General features: G+C 44.7%; 1 protein-coding gene across 2 annotated transcripts in view; it reads right to left on the bottom strand.

Annotated features, from left to right (window-relative positions):
• Nucleotides 1–402: 402 nt before the first annotated feature.
• The window catches only part of LOC114878883 (storkhead-box protein 2), a 77,238-nt gene continuing 64,373 nt past the window's right edge, over nt 403–13,267 (bottom strand). The window contains exons 4-8 of one of the 2 annotated variants that reach the window (XM_029193164.2): nt 7,279–7,734; nt 5,335–5,541; nt 4,312–4,475; nt 3,601–4,074; nt 403–3,526 (exon numbers count right to left, since the gene is read on the bottom strand). In XM_029193164.2, coding sequence (XP_029048997.2) covers nt 2,345–3,526; nt 3,601–4,074; nt 4,312–4,475; nt 5,335–5,541; nt 7,279–7,734 — 2,483 coding nt within the window. In that variant the 3' untranslated portion in view covers nt 403–2,344. Of the gene's footprint in view, nt 3,527–3,600; nt 4,075–4,311; nt 4,497–5,334; nt 5,542–7,278; nt 7,735–13,267 lie in introns of both variants that reach the window. The other variant, XM_029193155.2, reaches the window with a different exon arrangement.

Here is a 13,267-nt window from a genome sequence, read left to right as displayed (position 1 = left end):
TAAGAGTTGCGCGTCGTGTAACCGCGGGAAATTTTATATTGTCAGTTATCTCTTTAATTCTTTAGTTCAATTTAATGTTGTATCTTACAGCGTTTAAAATGTTACGGTTTAAAGCGCAGTGTTTCGATAGTGTATTTTATATAACGTCATAAAAGTTGTTTAAAGTGTAAATTAAGAAGTTGTGAACGACTACTGATCACCAACTGTCAACCAACCTATTCAGACTATTTGGTGAGTCTCTTTATATTTTCGTTGTTTAATAATGCTGCTAATTTTGCTGTCACGTAAGATTAAGAGAAGGGCGACTAATGATAAAGCAATTATCGAGCAACAAACCAATTACGATACATATAATAATACATAGTTGGCCATGCAACGCTAGATTGAAAAATGGCGGGCGTGTACTTTTTCTTCCTTCTTTATTATCATACGCTTTCGTTGTTATAATTATGATAGAGCAAGATTACACAATAGTACTCTACAAGTTAGTTTTGATAAGAAATAAGGGCGTAAAAGGCTCGTATCCTTCCGTTTTCGTGAAAACTGGAAGACGTAGAGGTGTATCGAAAATTACTATCGGTGTTAATCGGTAATACAACGTACGAAATATACAAAGCAGACACCGGTCACCAGTGTCTAGTTACCTACCGTCTTACGATTACTATATCTTTTATCGTTAAGGTTAATAATTGTGATTCGAATGTTAAACGGTAAATCCGTTTACATCGCGACTTCTCGTTGCCGCGACACGCCACGAGGTCGCGTTGCAAGCAGTTTAAGGCGATTTAAGTACTATGAACGGTTTTGGCACTTAGATTTACGATTGCACTAATTAGAAAATGGTACCGCTTACTTCCTGAATTGGGAAATGCACCTATTTGTTTGCACAAACTGTGAATCATAATGATTTTGCTACACAGATCGTTTGTTCGGTTTTCGCGTCACGACTATTTCATTCGGTATAGACGTTCTGCGCATGCGCAACAATTGATTCAAATGGATCGTTCTTCCCTCGCAAACGAACATTCTTTTCGATCGAATTTTTTCCTTGAATTTCTTATCGTAATCGTATAAAAAGTACATCAAGAATACGGAATATTTATTATAACAGTCGACACATGGTCGGCAACAAATTGCAACATTAGCGTTTAAAAAATCATGGCGATTGTTATAATAAATATTCTCTGTATATTTTGAACATAGAAGTTATACGTAGCCTGGTTATTCTTAATACGTTTTCAATCAATTAATCGTATCATATTTTTTTTCGTTCGCGATTTCACTGACTATGTCTAAATTTTACGCACAGTTCGCTGCACTACGCTTCCACTTTCTACTTTGGCATATCAACCGAAACGAAATATCGTTAGACGTTTTATAGAATGGTGCTCGTTAAATTAGCCCATTTTAGCACATCGTTCACGAGTTTTTACCTTAGATTGATCCGCTATTCTACACGTCGACGCTACGATATTGGCAGTATTTGGATTCGCATAAAATATCATCCGTCTCTCCTTTATATCTCTCTCGTTCGATTAAGGCAAATTGTCAGGCTATCGTACGCGCGAAGTATATTGCTTTAGCAAATCGCTTTAGCTTGGTAAAGCGATGCAAAACTGCCAACGTTACGACGCTGTGGTACCCGTTTATAGTTTCTTTTGCGTACTACGTTCGATTGAAACAAGAAATGGAGGCACGATGAGATCTGATACACGCGATGCATTGTTCCGAGGTCTAATGAAAAATTAATATTATTATCTCTTGCGTACCGGTCCGATTGAATTGAGGCGAAATGAACATCAATGACAAAACGCAAACGACAATGCAACGAGCGTTCAGACTTAGAGTTTACACGAACGAAGTAACATTGCTTGTGCGTTTTATGGAAGTCGTGTTGAGTGGTAAGCTCGAAATAGTTAGGATTAAGTTAACGAATACTATCCGTGGAATGGCGATTGTTATTTCTACGATACAACACTTTCATTGGGATACTTATCGAACGTTCAGCCGCGTAAGCATATAGATGATCAATGGAATCACGGTGCTCGAGAATCACTTCCGATGATTATTCACGTGTCATTCGTGATTGAACGAATCGTATGACTATCTTGGGTATAAGAGACAACGTTGTGACCGTACGATGTACGTGAGAACATAACAAATTTTTTATTTATTGGTAACTGTTACAATGCTCTCTATATGCTTAAGCAGTACAGCACGTTCTCTCGTTCTTCCGCGTAACATTTCTACCGCGACGCATTTCTCCGCGACATCATCGTGCTAAAGTTCAATCGTTTCACTGTACGAAACAAATTTAAAAAAAAGAAAGAAAGAAAGAAAAACTTTAAACGAGCCCAAAGTCGGTATGAACAGTAACGTCGCAGTTGTTTGGCTTCTCCGCTGCGGCCATGTTTACTTCGACCAAGGTGTCCACGCTGTTGATAGGGCATCCCTTCAGAATCTTCTGAGCAGCTAAACTCGTGAACTGTACTTGCATGTCGCTTAAGCTCGGATACGAGTAAAGATCGCCTCGACTAACCGTTTTTTCTAAATTCGGTTCCGAGCCTTGAGGTGCTCTTTGCTGTTTCGCACTCTCGAGATTCTCGATGTAAACATTGTTGAAAGAGCCTCCGAAACCATCGAACGATTTAGTGGGCGAAGGTGGATTAGACGCGATGTTGTTCTTCGAATCTGGACGAAGAAGGTTTCTGTAACTTAAAGCGTCTTTCGACAAGGACAAACTCAATTTTCGTGAATTATTCATGGCATCGTTGGTGTTCTTCATGCTAGACAGAGCAGAAGTAGGGTGCTCGTTTACCAATGAATTCTTGTCGATATTGTTGGTCGATCCGTCGATCAGGTGTGCTTGACTGTTGTTCAAACGATTGGTTAACTTCAGTTTGTTAGGCACTTCCTCCTCGACTTTCGGTTTGTTCTCTTTGTCGGACTCCGACAACAGGTGGCTCGGTTTTGATTCTTTGGAAGCGTACAACGACGACGGACGTTCGATTTTGCTCGATTTGTTCAGCTTTTCGTCGTCGAGCTTCGACTTGAATAGCTTCTCTTCGTCTATCTTGCTCTTGAAGATTTTCTCGCCGATCAGTTCACGGTCTTGCTTTTCTTTGCAATCGAGCGTCTCCTTGTCGGCGAGCTTCGTCTTCACCGTGCCGTTCTCGAACGTGATCACCGATCTCATGGGAGAGTTATTCTGTTGCACGTAGATCTTTGTGCCCGGCGAACCGGATATGGTGGTCGTGCTGGTTGCGTTCGATGCCAGTGTCACGCTGTTCTGAATCGCCCGTTGTTCCTTCGACGGACTGACCGGTGTTAGATTAGTCGACACCTGTAGGGTGATGGAATTTTGCGCCTCTTGCAACGGTGTCAAGGATCCTTGTTGAACCACCTTCAACGGCGACGATTTAGCCGGAAGCGTGGATATTTTCAACGGCGACGAGGATAGTTTACTGCTGGAAATCGATTTTCCACTGGAGTGAGACGAATGACCGGACGATGTCTTTTGCAAAACCTGTTGAGACGGTCCATTAGTCGATTTCTTCTATTACACGCGTAATTATCGTAGTTCGAGTCGAAATTCTTTACCTTGTGCTGAGGTGATCCGTTCGTTTTCATTCCGCTGACGGTAGAATCGTGACTCGGTCTCCTCGAGTTCGATTGCCTCGTACTGGATCTGCCTAGGGTGGCGGTCTTAGCAGGGCTCGCGTTCGCGGTGCGAACGGAACCGGAACTTCCGCCGCTTCGACTCGGCGACGAGTTGGTCGAATTTTTACCATTTTGCGTTTGATTGCGGCTCTGATACGATTCCTGGTTGGTACTCGGCGGTAGGACACTTGCTCGGGACGTGCATCTGCTCAGGCTGGAGCACTTGGATCTGGGCAGCGTCGAGCAAGGTGATCGATGTCGTCTGGAACTCCTTGGCGTCGAGTTGGCCAACAAACTAGAGGAATCGCCACTAGCTTGGCGTCGGTGTCGCCTAGGTAACGTGGCTGAACGTACGGAACTCGAATCGTCCCATACTTGGAAACTGGCCTGCGATTGATCTAGACCCTCCATCATCTGAAAACGTTACTTCGATTGTCGTTGATCGTTCTTCGCGTTCAATTTGTCGTCTGTTTAGAGAACAAACAACATAGATTCCTTTTTACAAACGAAAGTAGAGTAAACTATATAATTATCACTTGAACCCTTGAGTATCACGATAGGGTCAGATTCTTCTTAGACTTTCTTTGTTATTTCCAGAGACTAGTCGATAAATTAGTATAGTTTACTCTATCTATTCTCGATTCGACTCACCGACGGGCTTGCAGCTCTCGTTTGAGTTGCTACACTGTGCAGATGAACGACTCGAGGATTGAACCACTCGGTAGGAGGATACTGAGCGCTGAACGTGCCCATTAAGGGTGCACCCTTCCTTCGTGTGCTGCGTCGAAACAGCCTGGAGAGTAGACCTATCTTCTCTGAAAAAATCCCGGAGAAACCTTGAGAAAAAAAGAAAGGAAGAGGCTATGTCGCATTTCGTTATTGAGAGATCGGGGATCGGGGAAGGGCTTGCCAGCTAAGGGTGACTAAGAAGCTTAGTTGTTGGATGTTCAGCTGTAGCGTCGCGGATTGGGAAGAGGGTGTTAGATAGAAAGAACGAGCCAGAGCATAGGAGCTTTTATTTCAGAGATAAATGAAGCAGACGGTAGAGAAAGCCCATGGATAAATGATTTGCTTGTCGCGAATAAAGACGTTCAACTCGGCTTGGAACGAAAGTTTCGTTTTAACTGAAAGTCACGATACTCGTGCTCTTCTACGCTTGATAAGCGTTCGCCTTGCTTTTATCTCTATGTACATTGCAACAAGTTCTTCTCGAATACCTCTATTCCATTGCGACGACTTTGCGACCGTGTAACAACGAAAAATCTGTTCGAAAGGAAACGTCGCTATTACGGGAGGCCATTTCACGGATCCGTTTTACTTGATCGATAAAGACTTCCTCGACAATTTCACCGGCGTATACATAGTGCACACATTGTTGCAAATTACTTCTCAAAGAAACAGCGTGCGTCACTGATTTCGTGAAGTTTCTTTTTGTTACAAGGGTTTGATCTTTGAATAATTTATGTAGGTTGTCGTTATGAAGGAAGTGTTTATCGGTCAACTTAAAACGGGCTCCGTTTGATTGTGCCGCGCGAAACAGGACACGCTTTCTTCGATCAAACACATTGAACCACATATCGAAGCATCTGGGTTTAAAAGAAAGGAAAGCTAACACGTCCCGATCGAGCGATCATCACCCAACACCAAAACAATCCCTTCCCCGATTCGACTCACTGGTTGGGCTATGGGGTGCGCTGTCGGTGCTCGCGTATTCCGCGCTCGACGAAGTATCGCTTCTTTCCGGCCTTCGCGGCAGAGACCGCGAACTTCCGCTTCTGTGCAAGCGTCTGGCGGATCCCCAAAGTCGTAGAGAATGTCGCCTTTCGAGGCGGCCTGGCATCGATCGACATCTTGCGAACAGAACTTTGTCGTTTGGATTACCTGAAAGAAAGTTTCTAAATAATTGTTGAATCCCTAAAAATAGTCTACGTTTCAAAGCCTTGACGAAAGTCGATGAAAAGCTCGTTAACTCTAATTTAGCTATTTTCAATCACTGTTCCGATCATGACTCGTGAATCATCTTTGGTCTCTCGATTCTCATGACGCGAGAGTGGCGAACTCCGAGCCGCGTGCTCAAAAAGTGGAACACCCTCGTTCTTGATTTTCATCGTGGTACACAGCCAGAGGCGGTGGCGACGACCGACCGACTGGTTGGCTGCTCGGTTGGTTCGCAAGCGTGAGAATCACTCGAGAAACGAGCCAGAGAAAAGTAGGAAGATTATATACGTGGCCCCCCACGTGATCCCGACAGCGTGTGTAACGGTAGACAATGTCGTGACCAATAGCTAATATATCGGTTGTGCTAAACGCTTTCCAGGGATCGTCGAGTTGCCACGGACGGTCTCTTACTCTTCTCTCATGTCCCTGTGTAAGTGTGCACGCGTCTACCTGCACGTTTGTGTATTTATATACCGGTTGTTCGCGTGTACGTCCTTTATACGCGTCTCTCACGATGTATGGTAAAAGGCGAAGGAAGCGTGCAAGGTGCCGAAGGTGTTTCCGTGTCAATGCGCCAGAAAATTCCAGTTTGCTCGTTGCACCGAAACTTTGACCGACCACGAAAGGCACGAGCATTGCTTTTAGACACGTACAGCTGGTCGCATGCAAAGATTCACGTTGCTTGCCTTGCCGATCAATGCACCAGTCTAACAATGTAGCATCGTTGCACGCGATGTTATACCATTGCCCAGGTGACAACAGTCGACGATAGCCTTAATAGGGAATATATGCCCACGTATTACCATTGGCGTAATATCTGCATTAAAAAGCGGTATACTTGGAGCACCTAGTTCGTTTAGACGAAATTCTTAGTTACGCCAATGCGTATTATCCTACAATGCTGAAATCACCATAGTTGGTCAGCAACATAGTAGATAAAGAAAATCCATTTGAATTTCAAATTCGAACCCTTCTTTGGATAAATGGTATTCTAGAGCCATTCTTTAGCTCAAGTGCCATTTTATCGCACTTTTCAACCACTTAAAAATCTGATAGGATAACAGAGGATTATATAGACTATATCGAGGGGCATTAAGGTACGCTTAGTTCAAAGATTTTCACTCGTATAATGCGAAAGGGGGTCGAAACGGGAGACATAAACTCGTGGCCGAGACGACAGCCACTCTAAATACCAAGATAAGGTGGAGCAATTTAAATCGAACCGCGACAATTTTTTCATCCGATCCACCGCGAAGGAATGCAACGTCTTCCGGCGCGAGCTGCGTGGCTGCCAAGGACGACAACAACATAAACGCAGCACCGGACCCGTCCATCGAGTTCAAAGAAAAACATCTCTCCCGGTGCCTGCTAGCCAACTCCTCTTGGACACTCGGAACCATTGCCGAACACGTGCCCAACGAGTTTGCCCGGATCGACCAGTCTGCACGGCTCGGCGAGTTACTTCGGCTTACGAACGCCTCCTTTCCTCTGGCAATATTTTTACACTAACCCAGACGAAAGCGAGCTTGTTTTACTGCGTTTCTTGGTGCAGCAGCAGTTTTCAGACCTTTTAAGACTGCATTTGCTTGCAAAATACAAAGAAGGGTGTTCTTTGTGTTTCATTTGCAAAATATTTGCAAAATCATTTGAATAGAGAGGCGAAGCTTCGATATTCCTTACCTCCACATATCACATCCGCCAGATTCGTTTGCACAGCTTGATGCGTCACGTCGCCATCCCTTAGGGTGAGCATTTCCCCATGTACGAGCGCCATAGCCTCGTCGTTGGACATGAGCATGCTACCCTGACTTCTGGATCCGCTCACCTCCCTCGAGCATCTCCTCGAACTACTAGAATCGCGTCTGAGCCTCCTGGTTTCCGGTGTCACCACGAAGTATCCCTGTGAGGTGTGATAGATCTTTCGTTCTTGCATCAGTTTCGCGAGTGCATCGTAGACCAGCTCGCGACTTGGTCTCTGCATGGCCGGAAAAGCGTTCCTTAACGCGGATCTGAGCGTGTCCAGAGTGGCCGCTTGCCTCTGTGAAGTTAACTCGAGAATGGCCCAGCAAAGTGCTTCCGGCAGGGGTGTGAATTGTCCCTGGGCCACTGGGGCAACCAAGCAATCCTCGATATCGCCTGAAACGAAACAAAGGGTTAATTAACGTTGCCGAAATCAAATGTTTCAGTTGAAACTTTGATCTACATCCTTCAGATCGCAGACAGAATATTTTATAAAGATAAACGTTAGGATAGTGATTATGGCTGGCGAAAAATGGTCCAAGGTTGTAGCTAACATGAAAGAGCCTCGGCAAGTGCAAAAGTTGTTAAAGGCAGGAGCGACAAGATCAGAAGCACGACGTGGCTATTGGATTTTTAAGGATCTCTCGTTCATTGAAATTCTCCGGGCATATTCGCTCGACAGAATGAAACCGTAATAGCTAGTTGGTTGCCAGGAACTGGCGACATTCAGGCAGCTGCCTTTCTAGTTCTAACCGAGAGACGGTTCGGGTTTCCGAATGCGTGTACCGGCTACAAACGGAGCGTTTCATTAACGAACACATGTAACCTTCTGCTTGTTCAACGCGTAATGTTTAAGGCTTGTCCTCGACGGACTGGTTAGATCGTGTTTCCTTTTGCGAAAACTATGCAGGAAGGTTCGTTTTTTATCCTTCTAACTTTAAGATCGACTAGTAGAATGTCTAAAAATGTAAGGAAGAGTTGCCTTAATTGAGCCATCAATAAAAAATAATTTCTGATCAGTTTCGATTAAAAAGTGTTCCAAATTCTGAAACTTTCTCTTAAATTCTTGCCTCCGTTACTGTTCATATCCATGGAAATGAACGATTGAAATAGCCGTGGTTCCGGACGATATCGTACACTTTGTATTTCAATTTCAAATCCCGTTTGATCCTCTTTTCAATATCATGCAGAGGTCCGGTCCGATGAAACTCGTCTCGCGCCCCTTTGTAACAGATTATTCTGCATAATCCCAAGACGGTTGCACAGATTGAAACTTTAATACAGCGGCTTATGTAGAATTTCATTTTCGATGAGGACAAGGTGGTGGCATTAGGTTCGCGAACGAGTAGACTGTCGTAGATCGTTGCATTCGCATGCGAACGACGTGCTTTTGCAATTCCACTTACAGAATATTCTCGCGAATCTGTCGTGCATAGCATCGGCACAACGCGCGCGTAGGTATGCCTTTTTAAATTTGAAATTTTATGCGATTCCCGCGAAACATTAGCTATCCGATTTCTTCTTAAAATTACATTTGAATGATACAAAGGTGCCGTTACTGCCGCAAGCTTCAGCTCATTTGGCCTTTCACGATATTCATTTCGAGTATTTACATATCCTGCATATTTTGCCAAAAGCAAAACTATAAGTGGCAATAATCGGCGATAATGACACGGTGGTTTCTCATTCGTGACAAACGTGTTCTCCACCCACTTATAAGGTATCCGTGAATGGCATCTTTAATTCCTGGAAAATTAGATAGAAGAAAACATGTACCTACCACGCCGTGTGATTTCAATTTTCATGAAAATGCCCGCGAGTGATGGATTCTCACGCGTGTTAAACAGATACGAAGCGTAACGATCAGTTTCAAACAGTGGAAGCAGAGAAACTCTGAAGTAGCAGAACAAATCTGTTTCCAGGTAACAATACATAATTAATGTCGATCCGAGTGATGTTTCACGGCAAGGTAATTAAGATGGATGGAAACAGAAAATGTCAAGAGAAGGGAAAGGTTCGTCTTTGACGCGAAATTGAAGTGTTTGTTCTTCCGGTCACGTTCTAAGGTGACTTTCCAACCCCTCGAGTCCTTCGCGTTCTCATACATCTGGTCCACGCCCACGAAAAGACTATGGATTATTCTAAGCTCGCGACTCTGAAGGTCTCCGAAATTCCCGTGGTATCCGCATCCTCGTGCTAAGAATATTTAATGACGATACGAACACAATGTGTAGCAAACGGGTTTGTCATCGGTGGCTCTGTTGCAACGCGTGTACAGGATGTAACAGAAAATATCGGCACAAGTCTCGATTTGATTCTACCGAATGATGTATTAAACATCCAATTTGTCGAAAGTAGAACAACCTTTCAACCAAATTTGCTGTGTCAGATATAAAGCGTCGTGGATGACGTTCTCGAGCAATTAAAAGGGAATTAGCAGTAGGTAAATTAGCGAAGTTTACTCTGGAACCTGGATTCTAGCCAGGTCATTCGACACAGTTCAAAGTGGAGCACTGCTGCTAACGATAATGAATAAACAATTGGAAGTTATGTTGAGCAAACAAGTTATCGATTTCGTTACTGCAATTAGTCATTTTCTATCATTGTTCTTTCTCATTCACCCATCGAATTCCCAATAGCAATCGCAATTTGTTAGAACCTTGTACGCGAAATGATCTCTCATAAATTCAGCAATATCGTGTCTGGTTTTTTACATGGTTGGATTAACAGATGGCACAGATGGTACGCGAATTCGCCTCGATGGGATAGTTACTCTATGAAAGTTAACTATCGTCTCTGTGTATACGCGCGTTGAGCCTCGTGACACAATAAAAATATACGAGTCGAATACTTTTATCCGTTCACCCTCGTCGCTTTCAGCCTTGGCGAGGCCACGAATGCATTTTAATATATTTCACCCTCATCCCTGCGTGCCATATGCGGATTTCGAAGGGTAGCTCGAGTTTCTGCACACGGTATTACGTTGACCCTTGAGGAATATATCGATCGTTCTCTCCAGGATTGAAAAGTATTTGCTAAACGCTAAACAGATGTACGTGCGTTGGAATATTTTTGTCTAATCTAATTCGTACTTGATGTATCGGTACAGAGATCAACGATTTTAATATCTGTTGCGTGAAATCGCGTAGCGTACAATTTTTCCAAGGGCACAGCTTTTAATTTGTTTAAACACTGGTGTAACAATGAGTCTATCGGGTGGAACAGGTCGGGGTGCACGGATCACTGCCATTTCCGTGCACGTACGATCGCGTTCACTGTTCTAGTCCCCTAGTTGCTTTGAATCCTCGTTTGCAGACAGACAGGCAGGCAGGCAGGAAGGAAGGAAGGTAGGAAGGAAGGAAGGAACAGAGATGTAATTACGTGTCCAGCTACGTCAGAAAACGCCTACTCGGCTATTCTCGTTAAAGGGTTGTCGTAAATAGGCCAGAGACAAGTTCTGCGTAGAATTACTGGCGAGATCTCGAACGATTTCAGCTACCGTCGTTTTCTCGTTTGTTCGTTAACGAGCACTTCGTTTCCCCCTGACCATATCCGCTTAGAAATACTCGCGTGAAACCTGTTTGCTTCTTCACGGTGATCGTAACATATCGGATAATATTAGATTTTCAATTTCTATCGCTGCTTGCTAGATGGCCGAGCTCATCATACGTGTTCGTGAAATCACAGCAGCTTTGATCGTTGATGATCACGATTCGTTCGCGACTTTCTCACGGAATATTCATATACTCGCGGCCATTTTAATGGAAAAGTTGGAAACGATCGTTACACGAGGTCCAGTTGCCCACTTCCCTGGAATTTCTCTACGGCCCACGGACCGAGTTGCACACGTAATTATACAAAGAGGTAGCCACCCACGCGTGCCTTTTATGGAACCAGCTCCGAGACGAGTCGCGAGCACACCGTGAACACTGAGAACGGTACCGACAGGTGCGCGAAATCGGCAATTTACGAGCCGTGACTCGAAATATACGCGATTTTTTCGTCGTTCCATTAATCGCTTAAGCTATTAGGATAGAACGTGTAAATAATACGCAATGTTCAATTTCAAATTGAAAATAATGCAATATATTTTAGAATCAAAGAGAGTTGCAAAGTTTCACGATAAAATACTCGCTTGGAATTTATTCAAATTTCTTCTTTCCTCGACTTTGCACGGTGGAGACGAACGCATAAGAGTCGCCGCACGTTGCGGTTTGAAATTTATTCGCGAGCGTGGACGGTTTCGTACGTGGAAGCGTGTGTACAAGTGTACGGGGCAGTAAATGGCCCAACTAAGACCGCGTAATGTTCTGCGTGGGAGAGGCCAGTTTCGATCTCGTTTGCGAGATCTTATCCGGCGCGAGCAGGCTCGGAAAAAGATCGAGGATAATACCCGCGTCGTTACATCGAGAACTGCCAACACAGGGATCACGAAGAAACCGAGAAACGTTTCGGTTGCACAATTTTCGTGGGGCTGTCGAGGAACAAGGGACGGAGGGGGAGGCCGGGTTGGATCGTGGAACTCGATACGTCAGTTTCTGGGGCGTGGAACATCGTGTTCCTCGTGAGAATCTCGTCCCGGACGCGTTTTCAATGCTTTCCACTATATTCTATGTAATGCAACGTGCCGCAAACAGACAGAGACAAGGAAACCGTGGAAAACGGTACGCGTCGCTTTCTGACGTCCTGTTAATTTCAAGTTTTCCGAGTGTAATTTTATATTTCCTCTACATAATCGGGTAATTATTAAACACCCGACGCGCTGCGCATCCACGAATAATCGTTACTCGTACATCACAGTGACACAAAGTATTTATCAAAAGAAAATTTCAATCTCTTCGTTGAACAGAAGATGCTGCAGAATGCAGAAGGATCTCCCGCGTGGCAGGATATATAGTTTACCGTTGTCGTCGTAACGATAAAGGTAGAACGCTTGGCGAGATATCCTGTCGGTAGACACGGATGAACACCTGCCAAGCTGGCGGGTCTTGCTCGCCGCTATTATTACCAGTTTCCCTCTCCACCTTTCTATCATTCCGCGAGGCCTTTATTATAATATCCGTACGGCCCACACTTGGATACCGCACTGGCTCTCGAAGTAAGAGGCAGACCCGGTATTCGGTCGATTCGCCCACGCGAATATATCAGTCGGGTATCACCGACAAACAGAGACAGCCCGGAGGCTGTACGGTACGAGAAGAGAGAGAAAGAGAGAGAGAGAGTCGGGTCGAGAAGGAGCGCACTTCGAACTTCGAGACACACGGTCGGATCACTTCCGGTGTACTGGTACACGGTGCAGAACACGATGCATATATCCTTATCGCCGTGATCCATCGTGTCGGTCGTGTTGGCCGACCTCCGCCGCTTTATGGGTCTGCCCATGGGAAATGGCAAAGACCACTTGCAAGGAATCACCTCGTAACAAGACGACCTTTGAGTCCCGGCCTATCCTCTACCAGCCGGCGACGCTGTTCTATGCAAATCTAAAGGATGCTATTCGTATCCATAGCCCTCTCTCGAGCAAACGCCCTCCTTTCTCTCTCTCTTTCCATTCCACCGTTTCTCGTGATCTGCCTTTCCAATTTCGATTCTCGATACGATCTACCTTTGTGCTCCCTTGATTTCGTGCCAAAACACACGCACGTACTCTGTACGGATGAAAAGCTGGCTAGCGGAAGGAATGCCGCTCTGATTTGTTACAGAGTATTAGGCTCGTGTATTGGAACAATTAAAAGTCGGATATCCCTCTTGCCTTGTTGCTAAATTTTCATCCGTTCACCGTATAGACTCGGTTCAGTATTCGACGATGTTTCGTTCGTGGAAGGGGTCAGGATGATTTCAGATTAGTATCAATCTTCTTGGGTGAGAAATACACCGAGTGTTCGTCGCCTTTTGATCACTTATATACATGGTTACCGCGGCGTAATGA

The sequence above is a fragment of the Osmia bicornis genome, chromosome 2, assembly GCF_907164935.1.
Source record: "Osmia bicornis bicornis chromosome 2, iOsmBic2.1, whole genome shotgun sequence".
Taxonomy (NCBI): Eukaryota; Metazoa; Arthropoda; class Insecta; order Hymenoptera; family Megachilidae; genus Osmia; species Osmia bicornis.
This window is presented reverse-complemented; position numbering and strand designations above follow the sequence as displayed.